At 41.1% G+C, this 27570-nt stretch overlaps 1 protein-coding gene across 14 annotated transcripts in view; it reads right to left on the bottom strand.

Annotated features, from left to right (window-relative positions):
- TENM1 (teneurin transmembrane protein 1) overlaps positions 1-27570 on the bottom strand; it is a 391653-nt gene that overhangs the window by 48351 nt on the left and 315732 nt on the right. For all 14 annotated transcript variants that reach the window (XM_081897279.1, XM_081897280.1, XM_081897290.1 and 11 more), the window contains 2 exons: positions 17714-17868; positions 4481-4847 (listed from right to left, as the gene is read on the bottom strand). In XM_081897279.1, the coding sequence (XP_081753405.1) occupies positions 4481-4847; positions 17714-17868 (522 nt within the window). The remainder of the gene's footprint in view (positions 1-4480; positions 4848-17713; positions 17869-27570) is intronic.

The following is a 27570-nucleotide window of genomic DNA, read 5'->3' as shown; positions in this document are numbered from 1 at the left end:
CAATCTTAAAAGTCAGCACATTTCCATATCAGCTTGCAATTTATTTATTTAATTAATTCCTCAGGTAATCTGTCAGCATTTTAGTGTTAATATGCACATTTAATGTGTGGCTTTGACTAAAATACACATATTTGCAAAGCAGTTTTTCTTCATGCATTTTATATGTTATTCCCATCAATATATGTATTAGCTATGCATACTTTGCCCTAGAATATGCATTTTATTCAAACATAACTTGGCTGCAAAATTCAGAGAAGTGTAAATTTCAAAGGGTGGCTGTGTTTTAGTTCACACATTGTTTTAGAAAATGTGAATTAGGTATAATTCACATATAAATGTGAATTGAATCAATTTCCCCCTCATCCTTTGATGTAATGCCAAAAAGCATGATCCTAATCCCTCTCTGTACATTTCTATCCAGCATGACCATCAACACAGGACTCAGGATTTCTTGTGACGTTAATCTCACAGTTCTAATTTCATTACCACTTCCATTAGCAGACACATCATTTTGTAGATGACAAGGGATTTGTCATGGTCCTTTTTGCAGGTGATTTTGCAGTCCTGAAAAATGAGTAAAATCACAGAAACAAAGAACTGGAAGGGACCTTGTAGGTCACGTAATCTACACCACCTTACATGCATGATTTGAAAAGCAGGATGAAACTACAGCATCCTTAACAGACATTTATCCAGCTTCTGGTTAAATATCTCTGGCAAAGTAGAACCCATTAGCTTCCAAGGTAGACAGTTTGGGGACTGTCAAACAGCTTGCACTGATAGGACCCCTCTCCTCACATTTACCCAAAATCTGCTTCCCCAAACTCTCTACCCATTGGTTCTAATTACGCAGAACAAGTTTAATTTATGTTATAAATAATGCTACAATAATGGAACTCCCTGTTTATTAATTCAACATGTAGGAAAGAAGCAGCACAACTAATTATTGAATCTTCATATCTCTGAATTTCTCTTAAGAATGACAAGTAGGATCTGAAATATGTTGGATTAATACACATCTCTTTTGTCTGCCTTGTTGCCTATTGCTCCTGCTTCCAGTTCTTTTATCTTCTATATCACAAGTTTTTAGATAGCACTAGCTGTCAATTGGGGACGCGGGTAGCGCTGTGGGTTAAACCACAGTGCCTAGGACTTCCATTAGCAGACACAGGTCAGCCGTTTGAATCCCTGCGACGGGGTGAGCTCCCGTTGCTCGGTCCCAGCTCCTGCCAACCTAGCAGTTCGAAAGCATGTCCAAGTGCAAGTAGATAAATAGGTACCGCTCCAGCGGGAAGATAAACGGCGTTTCCGTGCGCTGCTCTGGTTCGTCAGAAGCGGCTTAGTCATGCTGGCCACATTACCCGGAAGCTGTACGTCAGCTCCCTTGGCCAATAAAGTGAGATGAACACCGCAACCCCAGAGTCGTCCACAACTGGACCTAATGGTCAGGGGTCCCTTTACCTTTAGCTGTCAATTAGCTACTGGGCTAAGCTCAAGGCTCTGGTTTTGGTGGGACTAGACTACCTATAAAATCATCTCACCAGCTACATAGACAAGTAATCACTGTGTTCTGCAGGAGAGAGCATTCTGCAAATGCTGTACTATCACGAGGTGCATTCTACATGGTATTTAGTGTGGCGCCTTCTCTATCACCATTTGATTCTATAAAAGCATTTTAAAATAACTTTCTAGATATGCAACTGTTCTATATATGTTATATTGTAAATGCTTTGGGATGCCTAATGGGAAGCGATTACCGTATTTTTCCGTCTATAACATGTCCCCATGTATCAGATGCCCCCTATTTTGGGGGAGTCGGATTTAATAAAATGGCCTTGGCACTATCCATGTATAAGACGATGCCCCCATGTATAAGACGCCCCCTAATTTTTGACATAATTTATTAGGGGGGAAAATCTAGTCTTACACATGGAAAAATACGGTAATTAGTGAGCCAGTGTGGCATAACGGTTAGTGTTAGACTAGAACCTGGAGAGCAGGAGGTTGACAATCCCCACTCAGCCATGAAGTTCACTGGGTGACCTTGGACAAGTCACCATCTCTTAGCCTCACCTACCTCATAGGGTTGTTGTGAGGATGAAATGGGGAGGGAGAACCATGTACACCACACTGAGATCCTTGGAAGATAAAAATGGTATATAAATTAAATAAATAAATAAATAAATAAATAAATACTACTACTACTACTACTACTACTAATAATAATAATAATTGAATGGTACTATGATATCTCCTCTTAGTCTTCTTTAGGCTAAACACATCCAGATAATTAAACCATTTCCCACAGAAATTTGTTTACATGCCCTTTATTACTCTCTTTCCCCTCCTTCGGACAGACAGTGGTTTGCAGCTCCCCATTCTAAACTATGTCCCCTCTCTCCTGCAGCTATTGGATTAATTCAGGGGTAAGCAAAGTTACCACGCCTTGGGCTGGTGTCTCCAGCGCCGATCGCAAGGTGGACCGGAGGGCGGGGGAAGCCCATACGCTATTTCTGATGCACTTCCAGGTTGGAGGAGCACTGGAAATAGCTTGTGTGAATGTGCACGGGCCTCCTTCGACCCAGATGTGCACCGGAAATAACACTTGCGCATGGGCAAATAACGCTTGTGCAGGTGCACAAGCTATTTCCGGTGCTGCTCTGATCTGGAAGTGGGCAGCTGTGCAGCGCAGCGCCGGTAAGAGCAGACAGCGGCAGCGGGCGTTGCCGCAGGCCGGATAAATGAGTCCCTCGGGCCTCACCCGGCCCATGGGCCTTAGTTTGGGGACCCCCGGATTAGTTGACTAAACCACCATAAAATGAATCAACTGCCCTTTCCTTATCCCCATTTCCTAATGATGTTTTTGGAGCATGAACATTAGACTGACATACGGGAGGCATACTCATTTCAGCATGAGGGTAATGTCCAAGCTGCTAATTGTTTCATGTTGCACACAGCTCAATCCAATCCTATGGATATGATAATGTGGCTCATAGTGACCTGAAACCTGTTTTGAGGCACGTCAACAGTGCCCTGTGCAAGAAGTATTGCATTGCACAGCAGAGATGATGACTGCGCTACTATTGCATGAATCTGTCCTCACAGTACCATAGGATCATGGTATCCAACCATCTGAATATTCAAACTGTGAACAGTGGATGCCAGAATGAAGATTGAAGGGGAAATGTGAAAATGTAAAATGCACAGACATGATAGCTTGAAATAGGATTTTTACATACTTTTATGAATTGTTTGGGATTTCCTCTGCTTCAGAAATTCAGATTTCAAAGCTTTTGAGGGCACTGTTTTCTTTGTGAAGATCATAGGGACGAACTGTTACACTGTTAAACTAAAAGTCTTCAGCTCAGAGGCAGAGCATAAGCTCTGCATGCAGAAGATCCCAGGTTCAATCCCCAGCATCTCCAGGTTCAATAGGAAAGACCCACGTGTTTTTAAAAAAAACATTCTTAAAAAACTTGAAATGTAGGTCCACATCTATAGACGGTGTAGACAACAATGGGCTAGATAGACCAAGGGTCTGACTATATTACAGAATTAGGTACCGTATTTTTCGCTCTATAGGACACACTTTTCCCCCTCCAAAAATGAAGGGGAAATTTGTGTGCGTCCTATGGAGCGAATGCAGGCTTCCGCTGAAGCCAGGAGAGCGAGAGGGGTCGGTGCACACCAACCCCTCTCGCTCTCCAGGCTTCAGGCAGCCATCCGCAAGCCATCGGAGCACTCCGAAGGCTTGCGGATGGCAACCTGCAGCCTGAAGCCCAGGGAGTGGAGGGCCAACTGCCCCGCGGCTAAAAACGTTTACAACCTCTCCCCACTGGAGAGGTTGCGCATGGCTAAAGAGGAAGCCAAGACAGCCAGCGGGATGCATCCCGCTCACTGTCTTGGCTTCTTTGCTCTTTGGGGCCGGGAAAAATAATAACCCCCCCTTTATTTCCCCTCCTAAAAACTAGGTGCGCCCTATAGAGCGAAAAATATGGTAATTTATAGACCACTTCTTACTTCAAAGAAGTCTCTATGTCAAGGATGGTGACCTTTTTGGTTCTGTGGGCCACATCCATATCAGGATCTAGCCTTGTGGGCGACATCTGACATGTGGTAGGGCTGTCTACCTGCAATCACCTGGTGTCCCAATGACATCAAGCAATTGGGTGCTTTGGGGTCCTGAAGTTGAGGACCTGAGTATTTTTGTCTGGTTGGACTATTATTATTATTATTTATTGAATTTATATACAGAACTATGTCGTTGAACTATGATAATGCTTCATGTTTGCCTGGATGGAGGACAGAGATGAGTTAGTATGTAGAATCTAGCGTATTGTACAAAGATAACATTTACACTCCCTGCTCTATCACCTTTTGCCTCTGGCTCCATCTACCACTGATGTGTCTCTTGGAAGGCTGCCCAGAAGGGAAAGCAGCCATTGTACCAAAAGATTCTGCACCCTTGTTTAATACGTACCAGAGAAACAGTCACAATTGGGGTCAATCTTACAGTCACAATCCGATGGAGCTCCAGCTATGATGGAGATTTCACCATTAGTTGTAACCTGTTGGATGCGGTTGATCTTCCTTTCATCAGTCTCGGCAATGTACAACACTCCGCTGTGAGATACGCCTATGGCTCTTGCCGACTCAAGTGTTGAATGGATTGCCACTTTGCTGACCAAAACATGATCTATGCCTGGCACCTGGCAGTGAATAGGTCGGCCGGCAATAATGCGCACTTGCTGATTTTGAGAAATTTGCAGCACAATGTTATTGTCCAGAACATATAACGAATTGTCAAGTGGGTTAACAGCAAGGTCTGTTGGCCATTCCAAGCGGACCTGCAAAAAAGAAGGAATAAAGCAAGAGTCAAAGAAGTAGTTTCTCCATGGTTTCCACTTTTGGCCAAGTAGGATGCTTGTGTGCCTGTGGGTGAAATCAGGTCAGTGAAGCACAAGCCAAAGTTGTGGACAGTCAGTATGGCGTACTGGTTAGAAAGCTGGACTAGGACATGGGAGACCCAGATTCAAATTCCCACTCAGCCATGGAAATTACCGAGAGGAAAAATTGTGTGCCATCTGGACGAAAGATAGGGGGAAAATGTAATAATAACATAAACTCTCTTCCAGTTGACACTCTTTTGACTCCTTGATCTTGACTCAAATTTGTCCAATGCCCAGGTCCAGACTTTGGGATTGAAGTCCAAGGTACCACTAAGCACTGTGAGCTGGAGGGCCCTCAACACAGCAAGATGTTTCACAAGGCCAGCCCTCTCCTTAGGATGAGTGAGGCAGTTGCCTCAGGTAGCAGTTGCTGAGGGACAGGGAGTGATGGTAAAGTGATGAAGGACAAAGCTGTGCATGCCCTGTCCCACCTAAGTGAGCTGAATACTCTCAGGTGTGGAAGAGGATGCTATCCCATTGCCGGTACTAAAGTAAGATTCACTTGCCAGCCTGGTTGGAGGCATCTCATCCTTTGCCCCAGGAAGAAAAATGTCTTAGGCTAACTCTGCTAACTTGCCATATTTTGAAATAAATGAAGACAGAATACATTACTCTTAGTTATGCCTTTTCTGGACTTATTTTCTGGGTTCTGAGGTACTGTACAAAAGGAGCAGATCTGCTTATTGCATGAGCCAAACTTTGATTTCAGGAACCCAGGGTGGTCATTATGATTACAGAGATTATTCTTCCTACCAAACTTTGATATAAACACCACAATGGGCCCCAATGGGCCCATGAAAATGGGCATCTGGATGGTTGACAGCTCTCTGACAGCAGGACCAAAGGAACCCTCTAGGCAAGAGAAATCTGGTTACTTCCTCTTCTCATTAAAAGCAGGAAAAAGAGAATTTATCCCCATGACCCACTGAAGCCTGTGCTGGAACAACACAGAAGTTTTGGTTAATTGGGAATGAAAGCTTATTATCTTGGTCCATTGATATCTTTGGGTAACTTCTGAATATACGTGTTCCCTGATCAGAGTTCAGAGCTACCTATGTTTCTCTTTGATTAAAATGAGGAGCAGCTGTTCATGGAAAAGTGTTCCAATTATAAACTAGGAAAGACTGAGTGAAAGAGTGTGTGTGGGGGGGGGAATCTAAAATATGAACTGGGCAGTTCAAGGTTGAGCAGAATGATGTCTTTCCCTGATGTCCAATACTCAAGTGTGTGCCCTTGCGTTAAACTCAAATGTGAACATGAATCTCTTAGAGTGGAAGGACACCACTTTTAATCAACATATAATTCCAGTGTTAAGCAAGTAGGTCTGGATAAATTTTTGGCTGTTTTAAGTTAAAATACAACACTCCCCCTTTTTATTCTCTTGTGAGTTTGTTGCTGAAAGGTTGACATTGCATGGTCCCACTGTGAGAGCTTTGACTTCAAGAGAGAGGGGGCTGGGTGGCCCATTTTTTTGAATGTCCCAAAAGTATGTTTGCGAAATTAGAATATAATGTTTCCTTTAAATAATATATATCTCCCATAGTAGGATTTTACTTTGCAGCTTTAGAGAAACTGAAAAAGGAGGAAAGTTAATTTGCAACCTATCTAAGCCAAAACCAAATGGTTTCAAGGTGGCTCTTCCTGGCTTGGGTATAATTTTTGACCTAGTTTTGATAAGGGAAGCAGAAGGATTCAATAATGAAAATTAAAGGAAAAGGAACAAAGAAGGCTCAGAATCGTTATGTAAGTCATAATTAATAAAGGCCTAATTTTTAATGAGGAGTAATGTGATTCAGCATAGATATCAGAGAAAACCAAGCAGTGTGGTTGGAGATTTGAAATGAGAAAGGTTTTTTGTTAGGGAAACACACAAAGAAGTAGAATTGTTTTTTGGGGGGAGGGGGGTTGAGGCTTCTGTCTGTCTGTCTTTCTCTGGATACTTCCTTACAGCTTTCCTCCCCCTATACCAACAGCACCTTTCCTGAAAGTGTGCTGATCTTAGGAGACAGGAAGAGCTCCCTTTTCTATTTTTCTTTTCCCTAATCCACATGGATCATTTTTGCTTCATCATTAAGTGGGGATTTGAACCTTGGGCTCCTCAGCCCTAGGCCTTGTCTGCACTATGCATTTAAAGAAGTATGATACCTCAAAAAGCCCTAGGAACTGTAGTTTGTTAAGGGCCCTGGGAGGTGTTAAGAGATCCCTATTCTTCTCACAGAGCTACAATTCCCAGAGTTCCTTGGGAAGGGGGATCAACTCTTAAATCACTCTGAAAAAGCTGGAGCTTTGTGAGAGGAATATGGGGCTTCCTAATAACTCTAAGCATCCTTAACAAACTAGAGTTCCCAGGATTCTTTGGGGAAGTCATGACTGTTTAAAGACGTATGATACTGCTTTAAATATATAGAGTAGGTGAGGCCTAAGTGTGATGCTTTGAAAACTTAACACAATGGAATAACTGCTTGCTTATATCCATCAAGCAATTTAGCAGCTTCTTACTCATGCCTGTTGTGTGATCTGTGACAGCAAACAGGGTGGCTACAGAAATGTACCAAAGTGCTTAAGGGTCATTATTTTCCTGCTGCAATTAAGGCTTTTTTGAGGGGGAATAATTATTTGAGTGCAAAAAGAACACCATTAATGCAACATGGATACATTTTCCCATTGTGTTCGTATGAAAACACTGATAGCAAACATAATTTATTTTCCTCTGACATTCAAGCATGTTAGTTCCACAGCATCCTCTATTAAGGTGGGCAAATTATTATCCTTCAAGCAACTCATGCAAATAAGCAAAAACAAATCCTGTCAGGCAACATCAGTCACAATTTTTCCATAACATGCTTGCTGCTGTTCAAGTTGTCATAAGCAGTGTGGGCAAGCTGAAAATGCTGGTCAAGAGGCACCAGCAGTGCAATATATTATTATTTCCACAAGAATAAAAATGTTTGGAAAAGAATATATTCTGACAAGACAAGTGTTGCTGGTCCCATATGAAACACATCAAATATGGGTGATCCCTCCAGGGTGCTATTTGGGTAGTTGTACTACTATGGGCCCCCTCTCTGGGCATTTGGACAGTATCTTTTCCCTTGGACTCCTTTACCTTGATATTTTGACCGTGAATAGAGGGGTCGGGCACCTTCCCACTCTCTCTGTGCTTAGACCAAGGATCCAATCTAACATAATTTTTCTCTGGCAACTTGTGACAGTAGCTGTGAGGTAGGCAGAACCTCCAAGCTGGTCCAATTTGTCTTCAGGCAAATTCCTCCATGGCTCCAAATACAATGAGAGAGTAACCCCACAGCAAGGTCATGTACACGCACTAAGGTAAAGGGACACGGGAGGTGTTGTGGTCTAAACCACTGAGCCTCTTGGGCTTGCTGATCGGAAGGTTGCAGTTCAAATCTGCGCAATGGGGTGAGCTCCCATTGCTCCTTCCCAGCTCCTGCCAACCCGGCAGTTTGAAAGCATACCAGTGCAAGTAGATAAATAGGTACCACTGTGGCGGGAAGGTAAACGGCGTTTCTGTGCACTCTGGTTTCCATCACAGTGTTCCATTGTGCCAGAAGCAGTTTAGTCATGCTGGCCACATGATCCAGAACCCTACCTGTAATCAAATGCTGGCTCCCTTGGCCTGAAAGCAAGATGAGTGCCACAACCCCATAATTGCCTTTGATAGGACTTAACCATCCAGGGGTCCTTTACCTTTTTTTTTTTACCTTTTACATGCACTGCCCACTTTCTTTTGGGCGGGGCCAAAACATGCAGGGTGAATGATTGGGACATCTGTTGACAATTGCCAAGCTGACCTGAGTGAAGCCAGGCTTCAGTTAGGTCTGCCACACACTACGGTCCCCTAGCTTGGCCGTGACTGGCCAGTTCAAATTTTGAAGTCCTGATGTTCCGTGTGGCCAGCCAAGGCTGATGTTGCCACCAGCTGGTTGCATGGGAAATCTTTGCCCCACCCCTTGACCCACCAACAGCCACACTGGGCTGCAACTGCTGCCATCTTTCCTGCACAGAGACATTTGAAGAAACCTGCTATACTGTACTTAGATAATTGATGTTTTAACAAAGTGAGGTTAATGAGATTATTATGCCTTAACCTGCTTGGTTACAATGGGTGCACAACAAAATTTAGAGTACTCATTAAGTGATTAAATTTGTCCTTTTCATCCAGGGGATTTTCTTTAAAAATATTTCTATCTGGCATTAAGATGAATGTGGCTGAGCTCACCATTCTGGCAGGTGGTGGTGATATTTTGAGAGGAAGATGAATGGGGCGAGCCAGCTGGAAACAGATTCTAGTCCTTAAAGACACCTGTTTCATTTCCCCCCACACGCTATACATATTTTAAGGAAACTATGCAGGGCTAGTACATCACAAAATCCCAGGCTTTTCAAAACTGTTGATAAGTGAGAAGCTCAGTGTTTTGAGAGCAAAAGGTTCCAGGTTTGATCTGTGGCTTTTCTTGATAGGGCAGGGGAATATTCTTGCCTGGAACCCCTGGAGAGCTGTTGCCAGTTAGTGAAGGCAACGCTGAGCTAAGTAGTTCAATAGTCTGACTTGGTGTAAGGCTGTGTTCCTATGGTATACACAGTCTGAATGGACAAGGTCAAATGGATGAAATATGTTCTGCCTCTAATGGAAGACATTAACATATGCAAAAAAATGTTCAGTATACATTCAGCAACTCAGGGCTAATTTTATTCATGACGTTCATATAACCAATGAAAAATATATGGTTAACTCATGGATGTGGCACCGGTGGCCCTTCCTATGTTGCTGGATTCCAACTCCCATCATCATTGGCTATGCTAGCTGGGGCTGATGGGAGTTGGAGTCCAACAACAAACAGAAGGCCTCAAATTCCCCATCCTTTGGTTATTTGCTCAATGAAAAACAATAATCCTTACTCTAAATTTAGAGATAGAAGCAAATCAAAATAGGCCAAATCTATGTTTAATTATAATGTCAGGAGGCAACAAACACAATGTATTTTCTTGGCATCACATTAACAACAAACAAGGATCTATTGCAGCATGCATTATGATAATTTATTCCATAAGATCAACTGGAGATAAGAGGAAGGGGGAACCTGGCTGATGCACAGTCAATATTTTTTCCAGGCAAAATGTCAACCAAGCTAAGTACTTCTTCCCCAAAGTAAACTTTCTTTTACATAGGATTAACTCATTTTTTAAAAAAGCAATGGAAGAATATTATAAAGAAATGAATATGGTATCATAAAAGTGCTCAGACTACCATTAAGACTCTCCAGGCAAATCAGGAAGGCAAAGGCAGGCAGAAGCACATGATATCAATTACTATTATGCAAATTGTTTGAACAAGATTCCTGATGTCTCCTTGGTGCTTAAATCTGTGAGACTACTGCTGTGATGAAATCTGTCCTCCAATTTTTTAAGGCTCTCCCCCCTCCTTTTAACTCTGTAAAAAAAGCTTCCATTTATCTGTCTCATCCTCACATCACTCGAGAAGTTCTTTAGAATTTCAGTGGGTGTGGGCTTTTGAGCTCACACCCCTGTTGAGAGGTGGTCAAAGGTGATATTTCCATTTTTCTTTCTGGCTAATATTTCTTCAGCACTCTGCAGCCTTCCCAGCTATCCACGCTTCCTGCTCTGAAGATAGCTCCATGGGAGAGGTCACCTCACGATGTCTCCCCCTGGCTGTTGGTTGAAGTGTGGGAATGCAGGAATTCTAAAGACTGTAGACCCACCGGTGAAATAATTTGTAGAATCAAGAAAGGACACTCACAAATATCCACAGCTACCTCAAAAGTAAATAACCATGGCATAAATTCTGCACTCCACCCACAATAATTTCACATATCGCTCTGTCTCTTTAGTAAGATTCAAATACAATATCTTTTATCATTAATTAATGCAGAATTGTAAAACAACAACAACCTGGGGTGAGTGGGTGGATTTTCAGTACAGTACTACATGAGACAGATCAATATGAGTGAAAAACAAAATCACAGTTTTTAATTACCTGAAGAGTTTAAGTAGTGAGTTTACCTAGGTCAGATTCTTCTACTAATATAGCAATAAGTGGGAACAACTATTTCTTCCTAGGAGGTTCATAAGCCTGGCAACACAAAAGCTAATAACAAATGTCCTCAGGTAGCTGTCACCTACATATTTTACACAGTTTAAATACAATAATTTATGATAAAAAGCAAGTAAGGAGTGGCAGACTGGGGTGATGTCTGCTGTTTGCAAGAATTCTTCTTGTTGTAAGACTTTTGTGTGTGAACTGAGAGTGTGTTTGAACCCTGGGTGAGAACTCAGAGGCTGAAAGGGGGGATGTGTCAGAAGGAAAATGAATGGATATTTATTTATATATATGAGTAACACTGTGTCAATGCAACTTTTTTTATATGTAACTGTGTATTTTTTGTAATATTTTGTTTAAGTTGTCTGCTGCTTCGGTTTTCTGCACACCACTTCACAATATTTTTTTAATATATTAAGTGGTACAGAAATCAATCAATCACAAGCATCCATAATTCAGACCCATACATAAAAGCAAGGAATATTTTCAGATGTAGAAATAATTAAGGATGGGAGCACTGAGTTTCCCCCTTAACAAAACAGCCTTTTGAAAGTTTTTAGCACTGTAAGTTTTGTTCTGGCAGCATATGGAGAGCTTAAAACCTCCCCTTGACTTACCATAAAGCAATTGGAAGGCTTGAACAACAGTAGCATGTGTTTGTTTGTTTTTTGAAAATGGCTTTAGAGGAATCGATCAGCAACTGGTATAGCATGTTCCCATTTTAGGAACCATGTTCCAGCTTTATTTCCTGCTCTCTTACAACGACGACCCTTTATTTAGACAACCATGAAAATGATTTCTGTTGATTATTACACTAATGGTCTGATAATAAAAGCTGTGCTGGCAAGTAAGCTTTCAGGTTGGGGCAAAGAACTAAGACTGCAAATTCAACGGAGCATTGGGAACTGTCATATACCAGGTCAGAACAATTGCTCTACATCTGTACTGACAACAGTGACTTACAGTAGCACTCCACAGTTGCAGACAGGAGCCTTTCTGAAACCCTGCCTAGAGAGGCCTGGGATTGAACCTGGGATTTTTTTATTTTATTTTTTTTGTAAACAGAGCATCCACTTTAGTGTAGAGCCATGGCTAGTCTCCATTGCCACAGTGAAGTCTAGAAGGAAACATTACTCCAGATGTGTGGTTGTCACCAAAAATAACAGCCACATGTACTGTCCTCCCCAGTGCCATTTTTCTAGAAAAAGAGGTGCCGTAACTCACTACAAATGCCTCCCTTGTTCTCTTAGAACGGTCCACCCGAGAGATGCTGGAACTGAGTTCCGGCAAGTTCCGGCTGAAAAAAGTCGTCCTTTTCCTAGCAACATTTAATGAAGAAGTAGGGAACCTCAACCTTCTGGGAACTCCAGAGGTTAGCCTGCCAGGCAGTTTGGGGCAAAACACACTTCATTTTCATGCACCTGAGTTCATATTTAACATCAGCTACAGGAATCTTCAAGCCTCGCCTAAAATGAAGAAGAATTGGGAATGTACTCCCAAATGCATTCCTGCTTCTTCCTTTGAGTAAAACACACACACAACATCTCTTGATTTTGGTGATTTCTTCTGTTGCACTGCATGGCCAAAAACCAGTAATTATAGCAAGACCTTGTAGACTAGATCCTTTGCAATGCTGACCTGAATTCAAGCTGGCAACATTTGAGCCAGTCCTGCAAAGGAAAAATGTCCATGCGCATCTTCCTTTGTAGGAGCTTGATGCAAGCAACAATTAGTAGTGCATCTGATATCTACCAAAAGTGGGGCTTGACACTCAAAGCACAGCTTGCCATGCCACTTGACACCATAGTGAGATCAGTTGATTGACAGCTAGGTGGCCCCGCCCAGCTGTCAAAATATGCATATAACCTATGTACAACATGCTTTGAACACACTCGAGGCTTCCCTAATGTAGGGGTAGCTCTATCAATGAACCCCCAACTTAGTGTTAATGTAAATGTACCCGGATATACTGGTTGGGCAGAAGGAAAATGGGAAGGGGGCATTACTGGGAATGGTGTATCTGTGTGGAATCCAAATAACATTTGACCTGCCAGGCAGGTAGTGGCATTGGCTCACCTTTAGGTGGCTCTCATCTGCCTGCAAACTTATTCAAGAAACGGAAATTTTAGTTTATTTCTATTCCACCTTTCCCCCAGAACCAGGACCTAAGGCAGCGCACAAAAATTACAGATAAAACACACCTAGCTAAAGCCATATAAAAATAATAATCAAACTATCTATGGAATTAGTGCAATATAAAAGCATATCTATTAAAATGCAGATAGTTTTTAAAAACACAAAACACTATTAAGGGCCCTCTGATTAAAAAAAAAGCCTGCTAGAATACAAAATTCTTCACCTGCTGGTGGAAGGAGAGCAAGGAATTGCAACTTAGGAGGCTGAGCTCACTGTGCTTGTTGCTTGAGACGCAGAGGATACAGGTTTATCTTTCGCAATTGATTACACACTGTGTCACAGCTAGGGATAGCTAAAGGATTGGGTGATAAGATCTGCTTCACTGTTCCATCAGGATAAATCCTCTACTAAGTTTTATTCTTTATTGACACAAATGTCATGTGTTAAATAATTTTCCTTCCAGGAGGAAAAAAATGTCAATAGATTTTGGGATGGTGGGTGGGCAAAATTGTTGCTGTGATTAAAAAAAAAATTAATCCTGTTTTTTTAATCATTCTCTATCATGGAAACCTATGCCATAGTAAAGCTATTAGACTTTATGGTGGCTTGAGCCTGCTCTCTGAAAAAAGACAATTTTAGTTATAAATAAATATCCTTGTCCTAAAACTGATTGTTTTGTAACAGCACTAGATAAAGAAAACTGCAATAATTGTTTGCAAGTCAAATGTAAGAGCTTAAGGAGCATTTGAAATTGCCAGGGCTTTGTGGAAGGGAAGAGGGAGGTGGGACCCAGCTGGGGAAGCAAATGGAAATGAAAAATATTCTTCTGACAATTTGTTTAAAACCAATGTTCTTAGTTGAAGGGTACACACTAAACATTATAACATGAACATTAAAGATGGAGCGAGGCTAACAGTTTATCAGCAGCTCGTTATTTAGTGCAGAAATGAATCAATTTATTTGACAGGCAGGTAAGAGTCTGGTTCTCTTGGGGAAACTAACAGAGATCAGAACAATAAATCACAGATGGGAAAGCTGTGGTCCTCCAGATGTTGCTAGACTCCCATCTCCCATCTGCCCAAGCCAGCATGACCAGTGATCAGGGATGACGGTGTTGTTGTCCAGCAACCCTGGGAGAGCCACAGGGTCCCCATCCAAGCTATAAAAGAACAAAAATCTGTTGAATGCTACCATTTCCAAACAACCTGTAGCCTAGGCCACACACCTCTTTGATCAGAGCTTCCCACTGGGTGACAGAATAATTTGACTGGATTGCAAATTAACACTGATTAAACTTTTCTTCTCGTACATCAGCATGTCAGATATTTTTAAATCATACACAAGCAAAATGTGAGTCTGATTGCATGCATTCCATAGCAATTAAAGTTGTTTCAGTAAGTTTGAAAAGTTATGACAACAACTAGCACCTGCTGGACTAATGCCAAGGCAAAAGTCTCCATTAAAAACGCAGTTCATGTGGAAAAGGATATAGGTGTCCCAGAGGATAGAAAGCTGAACATGAATCGGTAGTGTGCTGTGACTATTTAAAAAGTGAACACATTCTTAAGCTATATTATCAGAAACATCATCTCCAAACAGTTCTATTTTTCAAGTTCCTGCTGAAAAAAGGCCCTGTTACCAGACCATATGAAGCGACAATTCAATTCTGTTCTGTGCTAGTAGGCCACAGTGGAAGTGCTTTGTCCAATACTGGGCATTACATTTCAAGGAGGACGTTGACCCACTAGAGGCAACCAGGGCAGTGAATGGCTTGGAAACTGCACTATGGGGGTGGGGTCTGTCAGAAAAGAATCCCCCACCCTGGAACCTTTGTTATGTCTGCCAATGAAGCACAAAGCATCAAGATATGTTTCACACACAATAAAGAAAGTCATTACAGTAACTAGTATGGTATCTGAAGAAGTGTGCATGCACACGAAAGCTCATACCAAGAACTGACTTAGTTGATCTTTAAGGTGCTACTGGAAGGAATTTTTTTTGTTTTGACTATGGCAGACCAACACGGCTACCTATCTGTAACTAGTATGGCCCATGTTCTCTTCTTTCACTAGTTGGTAGTTGCTGAATTGGTGTGTGTTGGAATTTGAAAATGCCCACTTTATAAGGCCATCTGGGTCATTGCTGGAAATAACAGAGCTTGAGCTCTATTGACAGGAGCAAGCCAGCAGTGAATCACATTGTGCATGTTGGAGTTAACTCTTTTTTTCAGCAAGAACAGGATCTGCACAAGCTTGGCAGTGTGTCAGGCCTAATAAGTACAGGGACCCTTGTCCCATGAATCAGTTGCTGAGACCTGAAGGCCCTTGCCCCTCTACAGTTGTTTCCATGTCCCATATTTTGTCTAGCCATTCCTTCAGATTCTAATTCGTTTTATCTAATTTTAATATCTCATTTTTTAATTGTTGTACCTCTCCCTGGGATGAAATGCGGGTAAGAAATCTTAATCATCATAATCTCCAGGGACTATCCTGATGAGCTCCCTGCACTTCAAAATCTGGCACTACGCCATTGTGAACCGGTTTAAATTCAGCCCATGTCAATTTCACATGGAACGGATGTCAAATGAGATGGAACATTTTAACATTTCAAGCTGCTTATGATGTCAGTGATTCAACGTCAAAGGAAGAATCAGGAGCAAGCATTAAGTGTTGTATTCAAGCCATGACAGCAAATACCCCTGCCAAAAGATGGGCTTGCAGTCAGCGCAGAATTTAAATGAAAGCATTGCTTTCAACAGAGACCAGCTACTCAGCAGCTCAGCTCAGGAGCTCCTGAGTGGAACCAATACCAGGGGGACTTGCATCTGGTGCCAAATATAAAAGGTGCCAAATGTAAGTCTCGCTTGCACAACAATAACTGAGAGTGTGTTCTAAGGCTTCTGATTGTTCCTTTGCAGCTGTAGCTTTACTGCCACACACAAATTAAGCCCACTAGGAATCCTAATTTGGCCTACAAAAACGGTGTAGGCAGATTGTTTTGGCTGAGGAAAGAAGTCTTGTGGGCCCAATTAAGACTCCTGGTGGGCCTATTTTGGCCCAATGGTTGGAGGTGCCCCATCCTCGGTGTAACCGTGCTAAAAATATAAAGTAAAGGTACTAGATGGACTAAGTTGAGGGGGCTGCACTGCCTGCCATGATGCTCCTGGGTGCTGTTCAATGTCTTATTTTTAGCATTTAAAGCCCATAGCAAGCTGAGACCAGATTACCTAAAGGACCACCTCACTCCACATGTCCTTGCCCAGCAACTGCACTCCTTGTATGTGTCACTCCTGAAATAACTGCTTACCCTATTGATGTACTGTACTTAATTTGTCCTAAAAACTGGGCTTTTAGTGTTGCAGCTGCAGCCATCTGGAATTAATTGCAAGTTGAAATAATTAATAAATAATGGCTTGGCTTGCTTTAAGGCAGTTCCCTATACTCCTACCTCTTCTTTCTCTGCTTGGATCCTGCTCTCTTCCCTGCCAATTTATAGCTGCTGGGCGTAAACTGCGTTCCAAAGTGTGGGCTGCCGCTGTAACGTTTAGTTTGGCTTTTTGGCACAGTTAGCTGGGCTGCAAACCTGAGCTGACTATTTGTCTTAAAATAAAAAGGCCATTTTAATGCCACACGAGGGTCTCATTAACTCTGCTAGTTTAAATACTTCATAGCTACCATGCAATAGCACGGCTCTAGCCATTCCTTTTATTCAATGGCAACAGCTGACTGACCATTATGCTTTCTGTAATGTTTCTATAAAGTTTCATTTATTAAGAGGCTGTTTAGTGTGCCTGAGTTTATTTGGTTTTTAAACATAAACGGAGGGGGGGGGGAGGTGGATGCATTTTGGATCTCTCAAAGCCCAAGAGGAAATGAACAGCTCCAAAGGGCTACAACTCTTGAGATTTAAGAGTTATTTCCCTCCATCTAATAGCAAGGCAGTATCCTTCATTAAGAATATTATCTCTATGTGTGCATGCCAGATGTTCTGAGACAGTGGATAGCAGTGTCACACTAGAGGCAATCTTGAAACAGATTTTTGCAAATACAGCATTATTAACACAGCATTGTATTCTATGAGCCATAAGTAAATAAATACATAAACAATTGCAGACACATACAAAAGCAAAATCTTATTTGCTCAGCTTAGGTTTTGTCCACACTTGCCCCGCGCCTAGAAAGCATGGGTCTAAGTAGTTTTCCATTTGCCCCACTGCTTTCCTTGGGGAAACAAACTCTTTAGCACTGAATCGAAACATATGTCAATCCATGGAAAACCCAATTGATGTTTGCTGCGATTCAGCAGTAAAGATTGAGTTTTCTCAGGGGAAAGCGGCAAGACAGGCAGAAGGCCGGATGAGCCCACAATTCCATTATACTGATGATCTCAAAGTAAGTTTTACAGGCTGCTGCTGCACAACCTAGAGAAAGTTGATTAAAACCACCATGCTTATTCAAATGCTGTCCTTAACACATGTAATTTCAGCAGACCAAAGGAAATTTGTTTCCATGTGGAACAGCTGCAACATATAAAAACGATTAGTGTCTACCTGAGTGATGTCCATTCCAGCATCACAGCTCAGTGGCTGGGTTGACGTGAGACCATTTGAGCCTATTAATGTTGTGATCACATCATTTCCATCAATCTTCCGAATCATGGTGCCATCAACAAAGTAGATGAAGCCGTGCTTATCTACAGTAATACCTATTGGGGAAGAGGAAAGGAGATTAAGCAGGAAAACTACCAGGGACCAGAACTATAAATCAGTGGTCGGGGAGCCAGTGGCTCTCCAGCTGCTGTTGGACTCTCATTAGCCCCAGCCAATATGGCCAATGGCCAGGGATTATGGGAGTTGTGGTTCAACAAAAAACACCAGGAGAGCATAGGTTTTCCCAGCTCTGCTATAAATGCTGACTTTGTTTCATTCTATTGGCTTTTTCTGGGTTGATTTGATAATATCCCCCCATTTTATTTGTCTTTTTATGTGTGTTCAAATTCATGAAACCATCTGGAAAAAACCCCTCTGAAAGCACAGTGATTATTCTGCGCTTTTGTGAACATGCTTTACTCTCATAAAGAATGAAGAAACCGTGGGGAAAAAATAGCTGAAAGCAATGAGGTTTATGAAAACACAAACTGCAGCTTGAAAATCAGTAGTTGGATTTAAACTGAATTTGCCAGATGATGATAATAAACAATATTTCATATATCAATCTACCTATCTACTTAAATATTTCTATCTTGCCTCTCTTACAGCTTGAACTAGCTTACAAATACAGCTACAAACTATTTTAAGAACTGTAAAAACCTGTTTATTATTTGTATATGAAGTAAGAAAAAAGATACAGTGGTGGTGAGCAGTATGTTGAAGACAGGGCAGAAAGATTAAGCCAGCAAACTACCTTAGCCAGATGGGTAGGAACAGAGGAGCAAAGGAAACTGACTTATACTGAGTTAGACCATTAGCCCATCTCATTCAGTGCTGTATATACTGACCCATAGCAGCTTTCCAGGATTTCTCATAAGAGGTTTTCCCCAGCTCTACCTGGTGTTGTCAGTGACTGAACATAGAACCTTCTGCATGCAGCAATGGCTCTTTTCACATGTAGAAGCATAATTATCACTATAGTTCCTTATAATCTCTATATTCTAAATTTTATTTAGTTCCTTTGATGCAGAAATCTACTACCAAAACCTGTAGTTATAGTAGAAGAATTCAGGTTCTACAAGCAGGTCCACCTTGATAGCATGTTTCTTCAGTGACTGCAATGTTTTTTTATAGAATAAAATACATGCACACACACACAGCTTTTGGAATGTGGCTTTAAGCTATATTCTGGAAATGGGGGAACCTGTGGCCCTCCAGATATTGTGAGACTACAGCTCCTAGCATCCCTTGCCACCAAACATGTTCACTAGGGCAGATGGGAGCTGAAGTCCAGCACCATCTAGATAGCCATTGGTTCCCCATATTTCCTCTGCACACTTTCATTTAAGTTCTGAGCAAACATGCATGGGATTGCATTGCACAGATTGGGTTAACGATGCACAAACAGATGAAAAAATGTGGATGTGGACTTCACAGTAAAAAGTATATGGAGGACACTTCAAAACTGAAGGAAGCCCCCCTTCCGTAATGCAAAAAATTGGAATGACAATTGAGACTGCAGCAAGGGATGTAGTGGAAGGCCAAAGAAGGGCTAGAAAAGAAACAATAATGAACACAAGTTCTGCAGAAAAATGATAAGCCACTCAGGATGTGAAAAAGGATTCCTGCCTTCCTGAGAGCTGGTTTAAAGATTGATGTTTCAGAGGGTGCAATAAAAAGTGGTATATTCAAGGTGGTGTTAGCCTGTAAGAAATCAGAAAGGTCCAAACCTTGGCAAAGATCTGGGATGGAGGACCTGTTGAACTCCAACTCGCATAATCTCTCACCATCAGCCATGCTAGCTAGGGTTCATAGGAATTGAAGTTCAACAATGTCTGGAGTACCATGGGTTCCCTGTTCCTGACATAGATATTATACCACAGAAAGATAAATCCCAATGTTTGTTTCCTTGATGGATAGTAGTAATTCAGACCATGGAAACAGAGTAGGAATCCTAGAAATATGTAACAGGAGCAGAAATGAACTGGGCACTGGGCTTACTTTGTCTGTCATCTCATGCATAGAGTACAAAGAAAATTTTTCATATATCAAAACAGAGGAAGTCATCACACACAAAAATGTACATAGGAGAAAAGACAGTAGTGCCCACGGGAGTGATTCAAGCAAATATGGAGTATAACAAGCAACAACTGATGGATTGACATTTTATTGAGAAATGGGGAGTGGCATTATGGGGATGGCGAATGGATCAATAAACTTCTCATGGGCTGGAAATCTATAAAAGATCTGGCAATCATTTTCTCCAAACTCCATTAAAATAGACAATGAAAGGATATTGAATCAGACATCAGAAGTGTTTAAAGAGGGCAGAGGAACTTTAAAACACATAAAAGCACAAATGACATTATGTTTATGACATTCTGTTTATGGTATGATGGTTTTTAAAAAAGACTATGACAGCAAGGCAGGGAGACATGTAACTACCAAGCAACTTTCTCACAGACAAAGAAGTTGATAGCACCATATGATAGAATCCATTATTGCCCATCTAAGGTGACAATTGATAGGTGTATGAACAGCACTCTAGATTTGCCTTATATCTTTGTACTGTATTGTATTTTGAGTTGATGTTTTATTCTGAATCACTCTGTGCATGCTCTACTTTAATCTGTGTTTGTGGTGTTCTTTACACCCCTCTGGCATGACTTGTCTTTAAGAAACCCATGCTGGGTCTTAGTAAACACACACACACACACCTTTATTGTGGTCCGCAGGCCCAAAATTAGTAATCACAGCATCTATTTCTAAGCACTCACAGATTGATTGTTTAACTATACTGAAAATACTATAAAATTGTATATAAAACTGTAAATGAAAGGCAGAATCAAAGATAAAGGTTAAACAATGGAACAAGGGGCAAGAAAAACAAGCAATAAAAATCGAATGATTAATAAAATTATAATGAAATCAGGGTATCGCCATGACAATTTATAGCTATCCTTGAAAGCACCTTTGCATGGATCTTTGCAACCATGCAAAAGGAGACAACTTATAAGTCACACACACACCCCCCCGGCCACAAAAGGCACTATCTCTTAGCTTATACCTTTTGGAGTATAACCACAATAAAAAGATATCCAGAAACTTAAAGTGGGGTTCCAAGTACAAAGAAAAAAACAATATGTAACCTATCTCAGCAGTTCCACAAAGGCATCTATACTGAGTCTGAGGATATTGGCAATCAATCATGCCAATAGCATAGTCTGAAAGGAGATAGCCATAAAGGCTTGTCTGAGCTTAGGTAAGGTAAGATTAACTCAATATGAAGATCTACACTGGCCATTTTTATATAGCCAAAAGTATATGAAAAGGATGATCTTAAAATTATTGCTCTATTAGATAGTACTCTTTGTTCAAAATCCTTTTTCTTGAGTATTAGAAGTACTCAATGCCCAAAGGTAGTAAAAACAAGTGAGATCTGCACCAAAATGCTGGCAGTGTGGAGGATTTCTGTTCAGACTCTGGCCAGACAGTCATGCCCAGTTACTAATTGATAAATCGATTTCACTTCCCATGAAACACCCCAAAGTGATTTAACAATATAAACTATCTTGTTCCGCAGTTGTGCCTTGCAAAAAAACCCAATCTTATCCACAGAATTGAAGCTCAGTTAAGGAAAATCCGCATATCTGACAAGATCCAATTCAGTGGGTAAGATCTGATCTTCACAAGGCACAGTTGCAGAACAACTAAACAAGGTATTGAACCCAGGGAAATTAATCAGTACATACTACAATCAAAATATGGGTAAAGTGAAAGTGTGGCTGAGCCCTGGAAGCCTGATGCCTGCACTGTATGGAACAGACCTCCTGATGAGATGATATCTGCAGGAGGTCCTCTTCTGCAAAGCTCAGTAATCAGCTGAGGACAGAAAGGTTCAGGGGTCAGCAAACATTTTCAGTAGGGAGCCAGTCCACTGTCCCTCAGACCTTTTTTTTGGGGGGGGGGAAATGAACGAATTCCTATGCCCCACAAATAACCCAGAGATGCATTTTAAATAAAAGGACACATTCTACTCATGTAAAAACACCAGGCAGGCCCCACAAATAACCCAGAGATGCATTTTAAATAAAAGGACACATTTTACTCATATAAAAACATGCTGATTCCCAAACCGTCTGCGGGCTGGATTTAGAAGGTGATTGGGCCAGATCCGGCCCCCGGGCCTTAGTTTGCCAACCCATGGTTTAGATGATCTTTTAGGAATCCTGGTCCCAAGCCAAATAAGGCTTTTTACAGCAGTATCTGTACCTTGAACTTAGCCTGGTAGCTAACTGGTAGGCAGTGTAATTCTTTCAGCAGCAGCATAACATGATGACAATATTCTGCCCCAGTGAGCAATAAAGCTGCTACCTTTTGCACTAGCTGCAACTTCTGGACCAATGCCCACACAGAGGGCATTGCAGTCATTGTCTGTAGTAATTCAGGATACTATGTTCTACCCCCCCCCCATTAGTTTCCTGCCCTCTGGCAGTCAGTTAGCATTTCATTGGCACTAAACATGCTCAAGTCATCATTGACCTACTTTGGGTGTTCCCCTGTAGTTTCCCCACCCTTAATTATGTTTTCTACTTCTGTCTGTTGATTGTGCTTGGATTGGCTACATAGTGTATGTTGACATTGGCAGCTTCATGACATGCAGGTGGTCTCAGGTTCAATCCTTAGCATCTCCAGGTGGAAGTGGGAAAGGCTCTTGCCAGAAACCATGGCTATCCAGTGCCTTTCACCAGGGCTTTGTTTCCAGCTGGAACTCACTGGAACTCAGTCCCATCACCTCTTAGGTGGGTGCCATTGCCACTATAAGAGAATGAGGGGGGGGGGGTGTTCATGGTGAGTTCCAGCACCTCTTTGTCTAGAAAAACAGCACTGCCTGTCATAGTAGATAGTCCAGAACCAGATGAACTAATGGTCTGATCCAGCATAAGGCAGCTCTCTACGTTATCTCTACAGACTCAGTTAATGCCTGCATGTGATGGGTTATAAACAAAAGTTTAAACTAGCTTTACTCATTTGCTTAGCAGATCTGGGACTTGTTCTCAACCAGAGGGCCTCAAAGTAGCTTGGAATAAGCAATTACAGTCAAGTGATTTAAAAAGAAGAAATTAATGGATCCATGAGAAGGAAACAAGCGATTAAACATATTTTTGAAATACTGAACTCTTAAACAAAAGTAAACACCTACCCACAGATGGAGAATGTTTCTCTGAACATATTGGTGTAGTGATTTTGGGGGGTTGGGGTAGGGGAAGAAGTCTGTCCACTTGAGATGCTATGTTGCTTTTGCCAACCTGGTGCCTTCCAAATGTTTTTGAACTTCAACCCCAGCCAGTGCTCAAAACATCCGGAGGATAAGTAAGAAGCTGATTTATATTGAGTTAGCCTATATAGTTCAATGTGCTGTCTACACTGGTTGGCAATCGCTCAGCAGGGTTTCAGACAGAGGACATTTCCAGTTCTAGCTCGAGATGCCAGGAATTTAACATAGGGACCTGCCACATGTATAACAGATGCTCTGCGACTGAGCTACAGCCCTTCCCTCTAGGGTTGGTGAAGGTTGTGCTATGGTGTCTTCCCTACCTCCCTCTCTATCCAAGCTTGCAAACTCTTCGCATCTGCCGTATGTAAGCATCTAACGGTTTACTTACGGCAAAACTGCTGCCAGCTTCATATTAACATACGGAAAATGTGGAAGGAAAGCACATATTGGTGTTATGTCTGGTGGTATTTTAAGGTTTAGAAATGTGCCTACAATCTATAAGCTACTTAATGTAGCACGGTAGCCTAAAGCTAACATTGCACCATTCGAGTCAATAGAACAGACCCAACTGGTCAATTGTTTTATAGATTGCAGCCTAAAGCTATCTACAGTGTTGTCTCACCCCCTTTTTGTGTTCTCACGCACTAGTGGAACTGTTACAATTTATACCATTGACATGGTAATCAATATTGCTGCTCCCCTACTATGAGGGTAAAACGAGGCAAGATGGTAATTGTGAGTAAGCCCACCCAGAAGTAAAACAGTTAGACTCTTGGGTTCAAATCACCATTCAGACATGAAGCTCAGAGGGTGAGTTTTCTGCATCACTATCTCTTAGCCTAACCTACCTCTCCAGGTTGTTGTGAAGATAAAGGGGGAGGGGAGGCAAAGCATGTATGCTTCCTTGACCTCACTGGGGGAAAGGTGAAATATAAGTGTAATCATAAATAAATGAATGAATTTCAGGTTCCAGGTGTGAGCATCATTAGGGCTATGGTGGAAGAAGAGAAAGGATTAACCCATATCCTGGCATGTCACAGTCTTAATCCTGTTTCCTCTTTTCCATGGCAGCTATTTGAATTAAAAACAAAAATCTTAAATCACTTAAAACCCCATCAATGTTACATCTAGTTTGATTCTAATCCTTGGCATTTCCAGGCAGAGCTGGGAGAGACTCCTGTCTGAAACCCCAGAGAGCAGCAATCAGTGATCATAAACTAGGGGTACCCAAAATGGTGCCCTCTAGATTTATTTATTTTGTACTACAATTCCTATCAGTCCAACCAGTATGGTTAATGGCCAAGAATCATGGGAGCTGTAGTCCAGCTATGGGTATATATAAAGAGCCCCACATTTCCTACCCCTTGGAGCAGACAAGGCTAAGCTAGATGGACCAATTGTCTGATAAGTTATGAAGAACATAGAGCAAGAGCTGTTCTCAGTCTTCTCTTTCTTTTTGAACACATTCTTTTTAGAATATGAAGTGGGATTTATTCTTAAATCATTGTGGGAATTGTAGCTCTGGGAGGGAAATAGGAGGATATAAATTATATGGAATAAATAAACAAATCACAATGTTATAGCTGTGCCCATATCTGAACCTGGGATCTTCTTAAAGAAAAAAGCAACAACTCCGTTAGCACTCCAAGCTTTCTTGAATCATACTGCCCTGTTGTTTGACCCCAACAACTGGTATTTATTTATTATTGCCTTTATATCCCTTCTTTTCCCCAAGGTGGCACACATGGTTCTCCACATTCTGTCTTCACAACAATCCTGTGAGGTAGCTTAGGCTGAGAGAGAGTGATTGGCACAAAGGTAACCAATAAACTTCACAGCTGAGTGGGGATTCCCAGCACTAACCACTACATCACACCAGTTTTTAGTGGAAGATCCTGTCCTTATCACATATAGAAGAAGCCTCAGGGTGCATCTATGTGCCTCTTAGACAAAGACATCACATTTTCTGCATGAGAGAAACTAGCTTAGGTTTGTAATCCTGTACACACTTATGTGGGAGTAAGCCTCACTGAGCTTACCTCTGCAAAGACTATCTATAGAACTGTCAGTCATGCAATAAGGAAGCCATAAACCTCCAACACATCTTGAAAACAGATATGTAAATGGAAGAATTCATACATATGCAGTTGATGGGCATAATCTGTAGCTAGAGAATTTGCATTCATTTTTTCCTGATGTCTTTTCCCTCTTGGAAAGTTCCCTTTCAGAAGGAGGGGGTTCTTTTGTACTATTTTAGTAATATGACATTTCTGATTCAACTGTAGCTGAATTAACTTTAGCTATTTTGCTTGAAATAACTTTAGTTATTTTACATTTCTAATTCAACTTGCAAAAAAAATAAAATTCCCCAAGAAAACTTCATAAACTCCCAGAGACGTCTGATAAAAAGAAAACATGCCAATTGTATTCAGAAAGAATTTGCAGTTTCTCATAAAACTTTTAAATAGGAAAAAAGTGGATCCAATTGGTTAATTTTATGGTTCTAACACATAACAATTTCTAACAATTTGCATGTCACCCATTCTAAATATCTTTGACTCTTTCAATTAAAGCTACCATTGAGGAATTACTAAAGCAATTTTATGCAATTACTTATTTATAGGCTGCCATGGTACAGAATTAAAATAAGAGGTAACTGATTTAGAGTTTAAAGGTGTGCAATCTCTTACTTTTTTAAAAAATAAAAAGTTACTATTGCTCTACGAACACAAGAAGCATAAGACCAAACAGAACTAATATGACTTTGCATGCACTTGAATTACCTAGGCTGAACATGAAAATATGCCATTTAAAACCTGTTTGGTGGAAATACATATCCTTAGTGAGAAACTGAAATTACAAGGTTCACAGACAATATGCAATTATGATGACTGGCTTGATCCTCTAAATACTTTCGTAAATGTTAACCTTTGCCAATGCATTCATGGATCACCTGGGTGGGGAAACCAATCGATAACAACATTCTATATAGTTTTGAGGAACCAGCACTTTGAATTGTGTCCCAAAATGAACTGGCAGCCAGTGCAACAACTAAGAATTGGATGATATACACTAATGTTGGTCTACTCCTGTTAAGAGGAGGGAGGCTGTCTCGTTCTGCACTAGTGGAAGCTACCAGATTATTTTCAAAGGCAGCCCCATGCACACTGCATTAAAATAATCTACAAAGCATGGATGACAGTGGCAAGGTATCCGTTCTCCATTAGCAGGCATTGACAGTGTTAGATGAAGTGGCTTGTTGTGTAGAGCAGGAACATAGCAGGACAGCTGAGTAATGCACCTGGTCCCTACAAGGGTGTGTATCTCTGTTGAGAACAGGGCAGTAATCCCACCTATTCCTTTGTGAACAACTCTATGTAGTCTGGAATTTATCAAGACCTTTTCTTAAGGGTTTTGTTTTTAGTAAAGGATTTTATTACACAGTCTACATAGATGAGCAAAGGTTATTGGTTGTAACTGTTTCATGGAGAATTTTTTGAACCGTATCCCATTCAAATAGTAAACAGGCCCACTTATTTATTTTTCCATTACTGAAATATTGCAAATGTCCAAGGCTACTTGGGGGAAATCATTATAACTATCTGATTTGTTGCTCAGGGTTACAAGGTAACTTAGATGATGACAGTATTGTTTTTGGAAATTGCACAGGCAATTCTGAAACCTCCATCTTAGAAATTTCCACCAAGCAAGTAAATAAGTCGGAGCAGATAATTGTCTTTTAATTAGATATAATCAATTTCAGTCAGCAGTGATACATTGATTCTTATTTTCTTGAAAAAAGTATCTACATCCATATATTTTACCTTCCTTTAGAGTTGATTTCCTGCATTAATTGCTGGCCTGAATATTAACACTTATTTGTGCTTATTTCATATTTTCCATCATTAGAAATGTATTAAAGTGACTATAATTGCAATCTCTTACTAGCTGGTTTTCAAATGAGGGTTCTTATGTGTCATGGACATTATACTGCCTCTCAGTTAATTTCAAATTTCTACTGATGTACAGTTTTCCTTTATTACTTCAGAGCTGGATGGCAGGACCAAACCTTCCCTCACAGCTATTAATTAGGCATTTGCTGTACACTAGAAGGCTAATAAGCCACAAGCAACTACATTAGACCTCAGTCTTGCAAGGTTTTAAGCACCTTCCCATGAGTTGCCGGGTACTTTCTATTCCAAATTACCCACACTGTGCATTAATGAGCTCTACCATCATATGCAAGCAAACACCTTTATAATGCCTGTTAAAATGATTGGCTAGGTTTTACTCATAAAAAATCCAGTATGTCTTTGATGCATCAAGCATATGGGTACAGAATGGAATCACAGGCACCTGGGAAGACTGCAAAGTGCAGGCCATTGATGAGATTATTTGTAGAAACACTTACAAACACTTCCAAGATATCTTATCAAAAACAAGATTAAGCACAACAACCTCCCAGCCAGAGGCGGAGCTA

The sequence above is a fragment of the Podarcis melisellensis genome, assembly GCF_964234715.1.
Source record: "Podarcis melisellensis genome assembly, chromosome: Z".
Classification (NCBI taxonomy): Eukaryota; Metazoa; Chordata; class Lepidosauria; order Squamata; family Lacertidae; genus Podarcis; species Podarcis melisellensis.
This window is presented reverse-complemented; position numbering and strand designations above follow the sequence as displayed.